The 12,978-nt window shown below is 38.1% G+C and overlaps 1 protein-coding gene across 1 annotated transcript in view; it reads left to right on the top strand.

The window, feature by feature from the left end:
- The first annotated feature begins 6,327 nt into the window (after positions 1–6,327).
- The window catches only part of MELK (maternal embryonic leucine zipper kinase), a 267,107-nt gene continuing 260,456 nt past the window's right edge, over positions 6,328–12,978 (top strand). Inside the window, exons 1-4 of the mRNA XM_053700016.1 lie at positions 6,328–6,471; positions 9,369–9,471; positions 9,865–9,950; positions 10,514–10,630. Coding sequence (XP_053555991.1) covers positions 9,408–9,471; positions 9,865–9,950; positions 10,514–10,630 — 267 coding nt within the window. The 5' untranslated portion in view covers positions 6,328–6,471; positions 9,369–9,407. The remainder of the gene's footprint in view (positions 6,472–9,368; positions 9,472–9,864; positions 9,951–10,513; positions 10,631–12,978) is intronic.

Below are 12,978 nucleotides of genomic sequence, written 5' to 3'. Positions count from 1 at the left end.
GGGTTTAGTGTCCCTTTAAATAGTGATATCTGGAACCAAAAGTGACATCCCTTAAACACAAAGGAATGAGACTTGTTAGTCATATATACCATTATGGAGAAATAAAAACCTGAGTGAGAGCTATAGAGTCAAGCGTATATCTCATGAAAGTTGGAGGAATGCACCAAGGAGAAAGGAGGGAAAATATACATTGAACAGATATTTTACATTGTACAAGCATATCTCCTATGCTGAAGCAGAAAGGGAGAAATGTGCTATATCTCCAAAACAAGGATCATCCAGGATAAATTCATCTATTTTTTTAAGAGAAATATGGACCAGGAGATGAGGACACACCAGAAAAAAGAAAATATTTAGAGGAAAGAGAGGGATTAAGAAATTGAGAACCCATACAGAGAAGAATATAGAAGAGCAATACAAATCCACAAAAGTAAGTACTGGGCTTTGGTTTATAGTTTGCACCCTCTAGACGAGCAGGGGTCAGCAACCTTGTCACCCCAGATGTTTTGGAACTAAATTTCCCATGATGCTCAGACAGCCTAAAGAGTGTCTCAGCATCATGAGAAATGTAGCTCCAAAACATCTGGGGTGTCAAGGTTGCTGACCCCTGCTCTAGAGGCATGAATACATTTCATTTTTCTGAAAGAGAGGAGAAGAGCGCAGACTCAAGTGTAGAGTAATGATCCTTTAATACATGTGCACACACAAAAAGTGGCAACTCACAAGATATATGGTTAAAAACAGCAAAGAACACAATGTGTTAACGTTACAAATGTAACTTATCCCACAAAGCACCGGCTCAGCAAACAGCTCCAGAAACCGCAGTCCCACACTCCTGGGTAGGTAACCACGATACCCGGTCCGGATAAATGGTGATATTCTCAAAGTCTGTCTGGGCTCCTTGAAATTCCGTGTGCTGATGTGAAGAAGCAGACTACAGGGAGTGCAGAATTATTAGGCAAATGAGTATTTTGACCACATCATCCTCTTTATGCATGTTGTCTTACTCCAAGCTGTATAGGCTCGAAAGCCTACTACCAATTAAGCATATTAGGTGATGTGCATCTCTGTAATGAGAAGGGGTGTGGTCTAATGACATCAACACCCTATATCAGGTGTGCATAATTATTAGGCAACTTCCTTTCCTTTGGCAAAATGGGTCAAAAGAAGGACTTGACAGGCTCAGAAAAGTCAAAAATAGTGAGATATCTTGCAGAGGGATGCAGCACTCTTAAAATTGCAAAGCTTCTGAAGCGTGATCATCGAACAATCAAGCGTTTCATTCAAAATAGTCAACAGGGTCGCAAGAAGTGTGTGGAAAAACCAAGGCGCAAAATAACTGCCCATGAACTGAGAAAAGTCAAGCGTGCAGCTGCCAAGATGCCACTTGCCACCAGTTTGGCCATATTTCAGAGCTGCAACATCACTGGAGTGCCCAAAAGCACAAGGTGTGCAATACTCAGAGACATGGCCAAGGTAAGAAAGGCTGAAAGACGACCACCACTGAACAAGACACACAAGCTGAAACGTCAAGACTGGGCCAAGAAATATCTCAAGACTGATTTTTCTAAGGTTTTATGGACTGATGAAATGAGAGTGAGTCTTGATGGGCCAGATGGATGGGCCCGTGGCTGGATTGGTAAAGGGCAGAGAGCTCAAGTCCGACTCAGACGCCAGCAAGGTGGAGTACTGGTTTGGGCTGGTATCATCAAAGATGAGCTTGTGGGGCCTTTTCGGGTTGAGGATGGAGTCAAGCTCAACTCCCAGTCCTACTGCCAGTTTCTGGAAGACACCTTCTTCAAGCAGTGGTACAGCAAGAAGTCTGCATCCTTCAAGAAAAACATGATTTTCATGCAGGACAATGCTCCATCACACGCGTCCAAGTACTCCACCGCGTGGCTGGCAAGAAAGGGTATAAAAGAAGAAAATCTAATGACATGGCCTCCTTGTTCACCTGATCTGAACCCCATTGAGAACCTGTGGTCCATCATCAAATGTGAGATTTACAAGGAGGGAAAACAGTACACCTCTCTGAACAGTGTCTGGGAGGCTGTGGTTGCTGCTGCACGCAATGTTGATGGTGAACAGATCAAAACACTGACAGAATCCATGGATGGCAGGCTTTTGAGTGTCCTTGCAAAGAAAGGTGGCTATATTGGTCACTGATTTGTTTTTGTTTTGTTTTTGAATGTCAGAAATGTATATTTGTGAATGTTGAGATGTTATATTGGTTTCACTGGTAAAAATAAATAATTGAAATGGGTATATATTTGTTTTTTGTTAAGTTGCCTAATAATTATGCACAGTAATAGTCACCTGCACACACAGATATCCCCCTAAAATAGCTATAACTAAAAACAAACTAAAAACTACTTCCAAAACTATTCAGCTTTGATATTAATGAGTTTTTTGGGGTTCATTGAGAACATGGTTGTTGTTCAATAATAAAATTAATCCTCAAAAATACAACTTGACTAATAATTCTGCACTCCCTGTATATCTGTCCTGCAAGTAAAAAGATTGACACAGAGAACCGCTCCCCTTTCTGATCCTGTGAGGCCGCCGTAGTTTCCGGTCTGCAGTTGGGAACCATCGGTTTGAAATTGTGTGCCGAGGGTCAAGGTATTTACTTACCGTCTGTGTCAATCTTTTTACTTGCGGGACAGATATAGTCTGCTTCTTCACATCAGCACACGGAATTTCAAGGAGCCCAGGCAGACTTTGAGAACATCGCCATTTACCCGGACCGGGTATCGTGGTTACCTACCCAGGAGTGTGGGACTGCTGTTTCTGGAGCTGTTTGCTGAGCCGGTGCTTTGTGGGATAAGTTACATTTGTAACGTTAACACATTGTGTTCTTTGCTGTTTTTAACCATATATCTTGTGAGTTGGCACTTTTTGTGTGTGCACATGTATTAAAGGATCATTACTCTACACTTGAGTCTGCGCTCTTCTCCTCTCTTTCAGAAAAAATATACTACAAGGTCTGTGGAACCACCTTTTAAAGAGGAGCTGTCTTTCTTTTTGAAGATATATATTTATATTTGTATTGCATATTTATCTGTCTATGAATATTGGACCACATAGGGTCTGTTTCTGTACTTTTGTTCTGAAAATATATTTATATACACTGTGGGTGTTGTATTTGTTACATATTTAATAACATATATTTTTTGATATTTTTTATTACTCAATACTCACATATAGATTCAGGATTAGCGCTACTTGGTGTACTTAGTTACACTATTTCTGTGTTTACATGAATACATTTCATATATATATTCACATTGAGGACTTTTAACATTTTACAGCAAAGTGGTTTTGAGAGGAGGCTCCACAGTATGATCGTTTGGAAGGTGGAGGTGGTGGCAGACTGTCTGCCAGTACCCAAGATCGTACTGTGGGTGCAGGGGGGGGGAGCTGTTTGGGAGGGATCAGGGAGCTGTAATTATAATAATAGTACCCTCACCAACTAACTAATTAACCCCTTCACTGCTGGGAATTTCAGAAGTATGGTGCGCAATTGCGATTAGCGGATATTTAATACTGAAAAACAATGGCAGAGGGACCCATAGAGCACTTCTGGTCCCGAGCAGAAACTGCCGCTGATATAATCAGCAGTGCTAGTTACTAAAGCTAATTGGATCAGTAGTATTTTCCACTTGCAACCAATGGTGCTCTTTGGGGTCCCCGAACAGTACTTCTGTGTGTTTAAACCCTTTGTGGGAGTTAAACACACAGTACTGAAGGTTCGATAGTCTTAAAATGATATGCTCATGCAACCACAAATTAGCTCACCAGCTGTTTCCAGCTTGGAACCAACAGATTTCAACAGCTCCTGAGTGAGACTTCAACTATATTTTCAACTCCCTAGTTTGGGGTAAACACATAGGGGCCAATATAACAAGCCCCATATTTAGCTAAATGTAACTGTTCCCGCGCGAGCCTTCAGGCTCGCCAGAAACAGGAGTTAAGAAGCAGGGGTCTTAAGACCGCTGCTCCTTAACTGGTCCACCACCTCTGAGGCGGCGGACAGCAATCCGCATGAACGCATATGATCGGGTTGATTGGCACCCCCTGCTAGCGGCTGATTGGCCGCAAATCTGCAGGGGGAGGCATTGCACAAGCATTTCCTGTAAAATGCTTGTGCAGTGATAAATGCTGACCGCATATGCTGTCGGCATTTATCGTTGTGCGGCTGACATGATCGCTACAGCGGATCATGTCCTTCCACACATTGATAATTCGACCCCATAGCGTTGGAGTGTTGATAGTGTAAATATTGATTGCTCTAACAAATTAAAGTGATCATTTTTTACTTTAAAGGGACATTAAACCTAATAATTTTCTTTCATGATTCAGATAGATCATACAATTTTAAACAACATTCCAATCTACTTCTATTATCTAATTTGCTTAATTCTTTAGATATTCTTTGTGGAAGAAATAACAATGCACATGGGTGAGCCAATCACACTAGGCATCTATGTGCACGCACCAATCAGCAGCTACTGAGCCTAGCTAGATATGCTTTTTAGCAAAGCATATCAAGAGAATGAAGCAAATTAGATAATAGAAGTAAATTACAAAGTTGTTTAAAATGACACGCTCTTTCTAAATCATGAAAGAAAAAAAAAAATGTGTGTTTCGTGTCCCTTTAAAGGGACAGTCTAGTCAAAATTAAACTTTCATGATTCAGATATGACTTGTAATTTTAATCAACTTTCCAATTTACTTTTATCATTAAATTTGCTTTAATCTCTTGGTATTCTTAGTTGAAACTAAACCTAAGCCTTTGAGGGCTGCCTCTTATCACATACTTTTTAAATCTCTTTTCAACACAAAGAGACAGAAAGTACACGTGGGCCATATAGATAACACTGTGTACAGGCACAGGGGGTTATTTAAGATTTAGCACAAAGCAATGCTAAATTTAAGACAATAGATAATAAACAGTCACATTCATGTGATCAGGGGGCTGGAAGAAGGTTCCTAGATACAAGGTAATCACAGAGGTAAAAAGTATATTAATATAACTGTGTTGGTTGTGCAAAACTGGGGAATGGGTAATAAAGGGATTATCTATCTTTTAAAACAATACAAATTATATTGTAGACTGTCCCTTTAAAGGGACACTGAACCCAAATGTTTTCTTTCGTGATTCAGATAGAGCATGCAATTTTAAGCAACTTTCTAATTTACTCCTATTATCAATTTTTCTTTATTCTCTTGCTATCTTTATTTGAAAAAGAAGGCATCTAAGCTTTTTTTTTTTTTTCAGACCACTGGACAGCACTTGTTTATTGGTACGTGAATTTATCCACCAATCAGCAAGAACAACCCAGGTTGTTCACCAAAAATGGTCTGGCATCTAAACTTACATTCTTGCATTTCAAATAAAGATTCCAAGAGAATTAAGAAAATTTGATAATAGGAGTAAATTAGAAAGTTGCTTAAAATTGCATGATCTATATGAATCACAAAATAAAAAAATTGGGTTCAGTGTCCCTTTAAGTTTTAATAACATGACATGAAACCCAAAAAAATATTTAATGGTTCAGATAGAGCACACAATTTTAAACAACTTTTCAATTTACTTATATTATCAAATTTGTTTCATTCTCTTGGTATCCTTTGTTGGAGCAGGAGCAATGCCTACTGGGTGCTCGCTCAATAAACCAGGTAAGCTAATTACAAGCCTACCTATGTATGCTTTTCAATAAAGATATTGAAGCAAATTAGATAATAGGAGTAAATTGGAAAGTTGTTTAAAATTGCTCCATCTGAATCACAAAATAAATATTTGGGTTTCGTGTCCCTTTAATATAGATAGATACACGTACCGGCTACAGATTAGCTTGAAACCATGATTACATCCTTTTTGCTAATAAAAATGTAAACTTGTAGGTTCTTTCATAACTCTTTCCAACAAGAGATTCCTTGTTTGCGTTGAATAGATTGGAAGAAAAAGCACTGTTATGCCCTCATTTGGTTATGTATGACTAAAGACACATTCAAGTCGCTTTTTTCGCATAATAAAAATGCAAGTTAATGTACTTATAATCGAAAAAAACTACATTAAAGCAATGCTGCATTAATTAAACAAAATGTATGCTGTATTCTTTTTTTCGCCCAAAATCCGTACTGTACAAAGCGTATTGTACAAGTAGCAAAAAAAGTAATTGTAAAGGTTTAGGTTAGCGCCTGCGCACTAATACCAATGGTTCGCGTCTGCGCAGTCGGTTCTAGGTGATTAGTACTTCGCATGCGTGACGGTGGAGGCGGGGAATTTTATTTTTTAAAAAAACTGGAACAATATCCGTAACGAGTGTTTGTGGGTTTGGTTCTTTTTGTTCAGCTGCACAGCGGTTCGTGAAACGAGGTGATAAGCATTTCCTCAGCTAAAACAGAAGGACTTCTGGGAACAAGTCTGTTGAATCGTGTGCGCTGTCAGAGCTATAAGCGCTTTATGTGAGTTGAAATAGGCTGCAGGGTCTGCTCTAAGTACTGATGCGTTGCCTTAAAGTGACCGGCAGAACTTGTTCCGTTGCCTCCTCAACACAAACCTGTAGATTTTTGCTGTGTTGCCTCCACCTCCCTTACAGATAACCACAAACTGGGAGGGGGGGGATTATCTTCTTATCTGGCTTCAAACGACATTCATTACCTTCTGCATATCGTTATTATGGTAAAATAAACGCTTTTAAAGGCTAGTGTTCTCCACGGAAACTTGCCAGCAGGGTGCTATTATGAAGTAGCCGGGGGGGGGGGGGGGGGGGGGGGGGGGGCTGTGGAATGCTTTATGTATTTTTATAGCACCACTAAATCTTGTAGTGCCCGGTACAGAATTAGGGGTATCCAATGATTAATATTTGTGGTGAGGTACATATACATAACAGACTAAACAAAGCTAATGTGGTTTCTGTTTAGAAACCCATTTTTTTTTTCTTTTCTTTAAAGTGAAGGTCAATTTTCATGTGAAAGTGCCTGTTTTTTAAAAAAAAAATATTTAAAACATGGGCACTTTCATTCATGAAATTGACATAGCACTATATTTTAAAAATAATTACCTTGTTCTTCGGAAACGCCAGATCGCTGTTCTGAAACGATGCCCCGCCTGCTTCTTCCTGATTTTCTTACCCAGCAATGATGAAACCGGCTTCCTCCAATCACAGCGTTGCCTCAGGCAATGATTACCCGGGGGGGAAGCCGTGATTGGAGGATGCCGGAATTGTCATTGCTGACATATGAAGAGGCTTGCGACGGGCTGGTGAAGCACTGGAGCTGCTTCAAAAAGAAAAGGTAAGTATATTTTTTTAAAAAAATGTCTGAAATGTCAATTTTCATGAATGAAAGTGCCCATGTTTTTTTAACTTTTTTTTTTTTTAAAATACAGGCACTTTCACTTGAAAATTGACCTTCACTTTAATGATTTAGAAAGAGCATACCTTTTTTAACAACGTTCCAATTTACTTATATTATCTAATTTGCTTCATTCTCTTGATATTCTTTGTTGAAAATCATATCTAAATAGGCTCAGTAGCTACTGATTGGTGGCTGCACAGATGCCTCGTGTGTTTGGCTCATCCATCTGCATTAGTATCTTTTCAACAAAGGATACCTAAAGAATGAAGCAAATTAGATAATAGAGAAGTTAATTGGAATGTTAAGATTGTATTTTCTATCAGAATTATGAAAGAAAAATGTTGGGTTTCATGTCCCTTTTAAAGTGATAAGAAACTTTCCCCTTTGTGTAAAGGCATGTTAGCAATATTTTAGATGTAGTTTAACCTTTTAACGCCGTTACCACAACGTATTCCGTCCAAATTTTTCTGGGTTTTAACGCTGATGGAGGGAATACTACGTCCTAACCGTGTGGCTTTCCTGAAGCCACTGGTGCTTCCCTGATGGTATTGCGGTCTGGAGGGCATGCCTAGCATCATAGGGATGCCCCCCTGACACAATCCCATCATTGAAATCTTGTGATCACGTGCACGATCGCAAGATTTCAAATTGTTTACATCGGAACAGTTGTTCTGATGTAGACACTTTAACCCCGGCAGGAAAGGGTTAATTCAGAAGTTGTAATGAAGTTGCACTATAACTGTTTAAATGTTGCGCTGAAATTCAAATACCCCACATTCCGTTTTTGTGAGTTAACGGTTTGAACTGATCTTCAGTTGTCTCTCTAGCTAGAAAAAAAAAGCCATACGGCTAGAGTGCCGATTTGAGAACAATTCAAACCGTTGGCTCACAAGAAAAAAATAATTTTGAAGTGGGCTTCTGGAACGAGGGGTATTAGAATTTCAGTGCTCCATTAAAAAGTAAGTTATAGCGCATCTTCATCATGATTGATGAATTCAACTCCATCTAAAATATCCCTAACATTCCTAACAAACATTGAACTCATTTAATATTAACCAAGTGGTCAGTAAAATCTGCTGGGTGTTGTGCCCATCAGATAGGTCCTTTTGGAGAACTCTGAAAGGCATTAGGCTTTTTTGCATTCTAGTTCAGATTTTTTTTTTCTTTACATGTTAATAAGTTGAGACTCTACAGTGAGTAAATAATTTTCCAAGCTGGTTATAGTCTCATTACATTAACTGTTATACCAGAGCTGTAAACACCCTATGCAATCTTGGTACGGTATTTGAATTCCTAAAGTGGTACTTCTCCATACAAGGGGGTGTAAAAATACTGGGAAAAGTTTGTAATGTGCACAAGTTTGTTTGTTTTTTTGTAAATGCAAGTGGGGGGGAAAAAACATATCAAGAGTTTAATTAGCATTTTATAAACTCCAATTACTGAGCAAACTTCTGAAAGTATAGTTTGTAATGACTAAAGTCCAAATGTCATTCCTAATTAGAGAATTGTTGAAACGTACTAATGTGCAGTTTGTGTAACTGGCATATTCTCAGATGATATGAGCTGTGGATCAAATTGCGGGCTCATTCTATGTCTCCATAACTATTTTGTAAGTTTATCTAGCCTTGATTATTTATTAATGTGTTATAATTTAAGGAAGTATACTCCGTAAAGTAATGTTTCTTCTTGCTGTGTAATGTAAAATTTTCCTAAACCAAAATATTGAATAGGTGAGAAAAAAAAGTGGTTTGACTTTGGAGCTTTATTGTACACAGATGTTTGACATTGTTAGTGAGCAGACACTTGATAACCATAATTCTATTGCATTTTAGAGATCCTGTAATGGTTGCTTGGGCTGTGATTTAACATTTCTGGGTTTCCATAATACATTATGGTGTGTGTGTGTACTTTTGTGGATATAAATTGTAAAAATTATAAAACAAGTATTTTTTTTTTTTAGTTTTTGCTGCTTAGAGTAACATACTGTTTTTCTCTTTCTTTAGGTTTTGTACCTTATTCGCTTATAACTAGTAATTATAAATATGGCGGTTGATGATTATGAGGACCTGCTAAAGTATTATGAGCTACATGAAACTATTGGAACAGGTACAGATTCACAATGGGCATGGAGAGGATTATAGTAATAGATAAGAAAGGAAAGGGATAGAGAAGGTAGGATGAGATTGTGTGGATAAGGAAGTAAAATAGGGGACAAGAGAAGGGTTGGGGGTCAAAAAGGGGAGCAGGAAGAGTACAATGTCCATTTCTTATATATAGATTCTCACATAGATTCTCACAGTAAACATTCATCTACCATTCCCTTATGTGCAGGCAGGAGAATTCATGAATTGAAGCTCACATTGCAATTACTGTAATGAAAAAAATAGCAATTCAAACAAAATAAATAAATCTGATTGTAGCCTTTGAGACCATATGCTTATCCATTTACTTATATTGTATGTTACTCTTAATTGCTTTGTTCTCTATTCCGTTATGCAGGAGGATTTGCAAAAGTTAAGCTTGCACGCCATCTTCTTACTGGAGAAAAAGTAGCCATAAAGATTATGGACAAAGATTCTCTTGGGGTAAATTTGTTTTTATTTATCTAGCTACAGTATATGTCTGTACCTGCAGTTTACCTGACAATTAAAATTTGTCTAGAGGAGATTGCAGTTCTAGCCAGCTAGAATACTATGCGACTGAAGTAAATTAAAATACTTTGGTGCCACAGTTCTTTTTTTTTTTTTGTGGTTATTCCTGACCACACACTGCTTCTAAGGCAAAGTTACATTTAGATTGATGGTACATAAAGCTATTATTTTAGCATTACCCACTTATAGACTGTAAAATGCAAGAACCTTATATGTAAATATTTTGTCTGGAAGTGTAGTTAATCTGGTAGGATTTGCCTAATCTGGTAGGTGTTACAAAACAGGGTGACTTGTTAGCAATCGGACAGCTACCCTGACTGAATGGTTATTTCATATCTGCTCTGGTATGAAGATGACCATTCTACTCCAGAATGGTTTACTATTTTTTTTTTATAAGAGCTGGGACTATGTGTAGTGGTTTTAGCAGTGTCTACAGTGGCCAAGAAATGAGTCCTAGCTGGAATACCTCTAGTGAAAGTAACCTTGTGTTTTCCTAGGATGATTTACCTCGTGTCAAAACTGAAATTGATGCCATGAAAAACCTGAGTCATCAGCATGTCTGTAGATTATATCATATCATTGAAACGCCAAAGAAGATATTTATGATTTTGGAGGTTAGTAATGGTCTGTGCGGTGTGTTTTTTTTTTTTTTTTTTTTTTTGGGAGATTATACACCCCAAAGAGTGCTAATCTGGACGGTGTCACCAGTATTCAAAAGGAAAAAAATAATAATCAAATAAAAGAACTGGGCGCTATACAGCCCTGCAGTATATTACTGCCTATCAACTGCATTAAAGGGACATTGAACACTTTGAGATAATATACAATTTTAAATAATTTATATAGAAACAAATTTGCAATATATGTTTATTTATTTTGCCCCCTTTCCTGTGCTTTTAAGTTCCTGATAGAAGTGGAAGTGTACAACACTGTTATATTCCATAAAGCCATTGGCTGCACACTCTAGAGACTGTCCCTAATTGGCCACAGCAGACAAATTAACATAAGTTACAACACGGCAGCTCCCATTGCTTTATAGACACTACAACTTTACACTTATTTTGTCAATATTGAAACAGCTCATGGCACTTGAGCTGTTATTCTCAGATTAATCTTTTCTTTGAATGCATCATTTTATATATAATTTACTTAGTGTTTAATGTCCCTTTAAGAAAAGACTAAAGAATCAAGTTTGCCACTATGCGCACATGCTGGGATCTCCAAATGTAATGGTTTGTTTATTGATCGGTGTGCTTACCTTTAAGCAAGCACTTTGCAAAAGTATGCTTTTTGCTTCCATTGTTGTGGGAGGGATAAAAATCAGCAGCAGTAGTTGTGGGACCCTGCTGCACAATAACTGCTGCTGATCGGTTCGCTGGTTTTGTGCCCTTGAAGCCAGCAGTTTTCTGCATCTCCTGGTCAGTATTTAAACTATGTGTTTATCTTTTTCGGGTTAACACATACTCTTGCAGTGTCGTTAGTGCTAAAATGACCTGTTTTAACAAATTGGAGCATTTATTTTTCTCACTAGAATGGCACATTATTATGGCGGCAACCTTGTTAATTTAATGTGGTTATTGAACAAATCTATTAAATCCCAATGTATTACTTTTTAATTGTTTATTGGCTTTGATTGGCATCTGCCTTATACTATATGCACACATGCTTAAAAAAAACTTTAATATAATTCCAGGAATTATATAATCTAAATCGGGGCTTAAAGGGACATAAACCACCTAATGAAAATTGCTGAAATCTACTTTTTCTAATAAATAAAATAATCACTGCTGTTTATTTGATCTGTTCCTCTTACCCAAAACTTTTCAAAGGGATGGTTTTGAAATACAGTGAGCCAGTGCTTAATTTCCTATGTAAGCTGCCATATTGTAGCTTGCGTTACAGGGCTCAGTAGTCACATGACAGCATATTGTCTGTTACATACAGTACTTAGGGAATATAACACTTGCCTGCAGCGTGTGAGCTGCAGTGTCTGAAGACACATTTATTTCTCAGTCAGGGTGTAAATAGATTTCATTTGCCAGTCTATTGTATATAATATACATTCTGCAGTAAATGAAAAGCAAAAGTGCATTACTTATGTTTTTAACTTCCCCCCACAGTTTTAATTTTTCAAACTCCACAAGTTTTATGCTCTAAGCAGAGCTTTCAGGCACGGTTATTGTCAATTACTGACATGCTCCAGGAGGGGGAAACTATAACGGAACGGAATGAAGTTTGTGCAGATGATTTCTGCTTGTCATCACCTTTGCTCCTGGTAATGTGAATCACCAAGGGCTGACACTCAGCTTAGTGTTCGTTTAGCAAGGATCGTTCGTATGCATTATTTATCGGTGTGACAGGAGTAGATCACACTCTCTGCTGAAACACAGTCAAACTTGTGTGTGATCAGAGGGTGTGACAGGAGTAGATCACACTGATAAATAATGCATACGAACGATCCTTGCTAAACGAACACTAAGCTGAGTGTCAGCCCTTAGTGATTCACATTACCAGGAGCAAAGGTGATGACAAGCAGAAATCCTCTGCACAGACTTCACTTTGTTCCGTTATAGCTTCCCCCTCCTGGAGCATGTCAGTAATTGACAATAACCGTGCCTGAACGTTCTGCTTAGAGCATAAAACTTGTGGAGTTTAAAAAAATAAAACTGGGGGGGGGGAGTTAAAAACATAAGTAATGCACTTTTCATTTACTGCATAATGTATATTATATACAATAGACTGGCAAATGAAATCTATTTACACCCTGACTGAGAAATAAATGTGTCTTCAGACACTGCAGCTCACACGCTGCAGGCAAGTGTTATATTCCCTAAGTACTGTATGTAACAGACAATATGCTGTGTCATGTGACTACTGAGCCCTGTAACGCACGCTACAATATGGCAGCTTACATAGGAAATAAAGCACTGGCTCAACACTATTTCAAAACCATCCCTTTGAA

The sequence above is a fragment of the Bombina bombina genome, chromosome 2, assembly GCF_027579735.1.
Source record: "Bombina bombina isolate aBomBom1 chromosome 2, aBomBom1.pri, whole genome shotgun sequence".
Classification (NCBI taxonomy): domain Eukaryota; kingdom Metazoa; phylum Chordata; class Amphibia; order Anura; family Bombinatoridae; genus Bombina; species Bombina bombina.
This window is presented reverse-complemented; position numbering and strand designations above follow the sequence as displayed.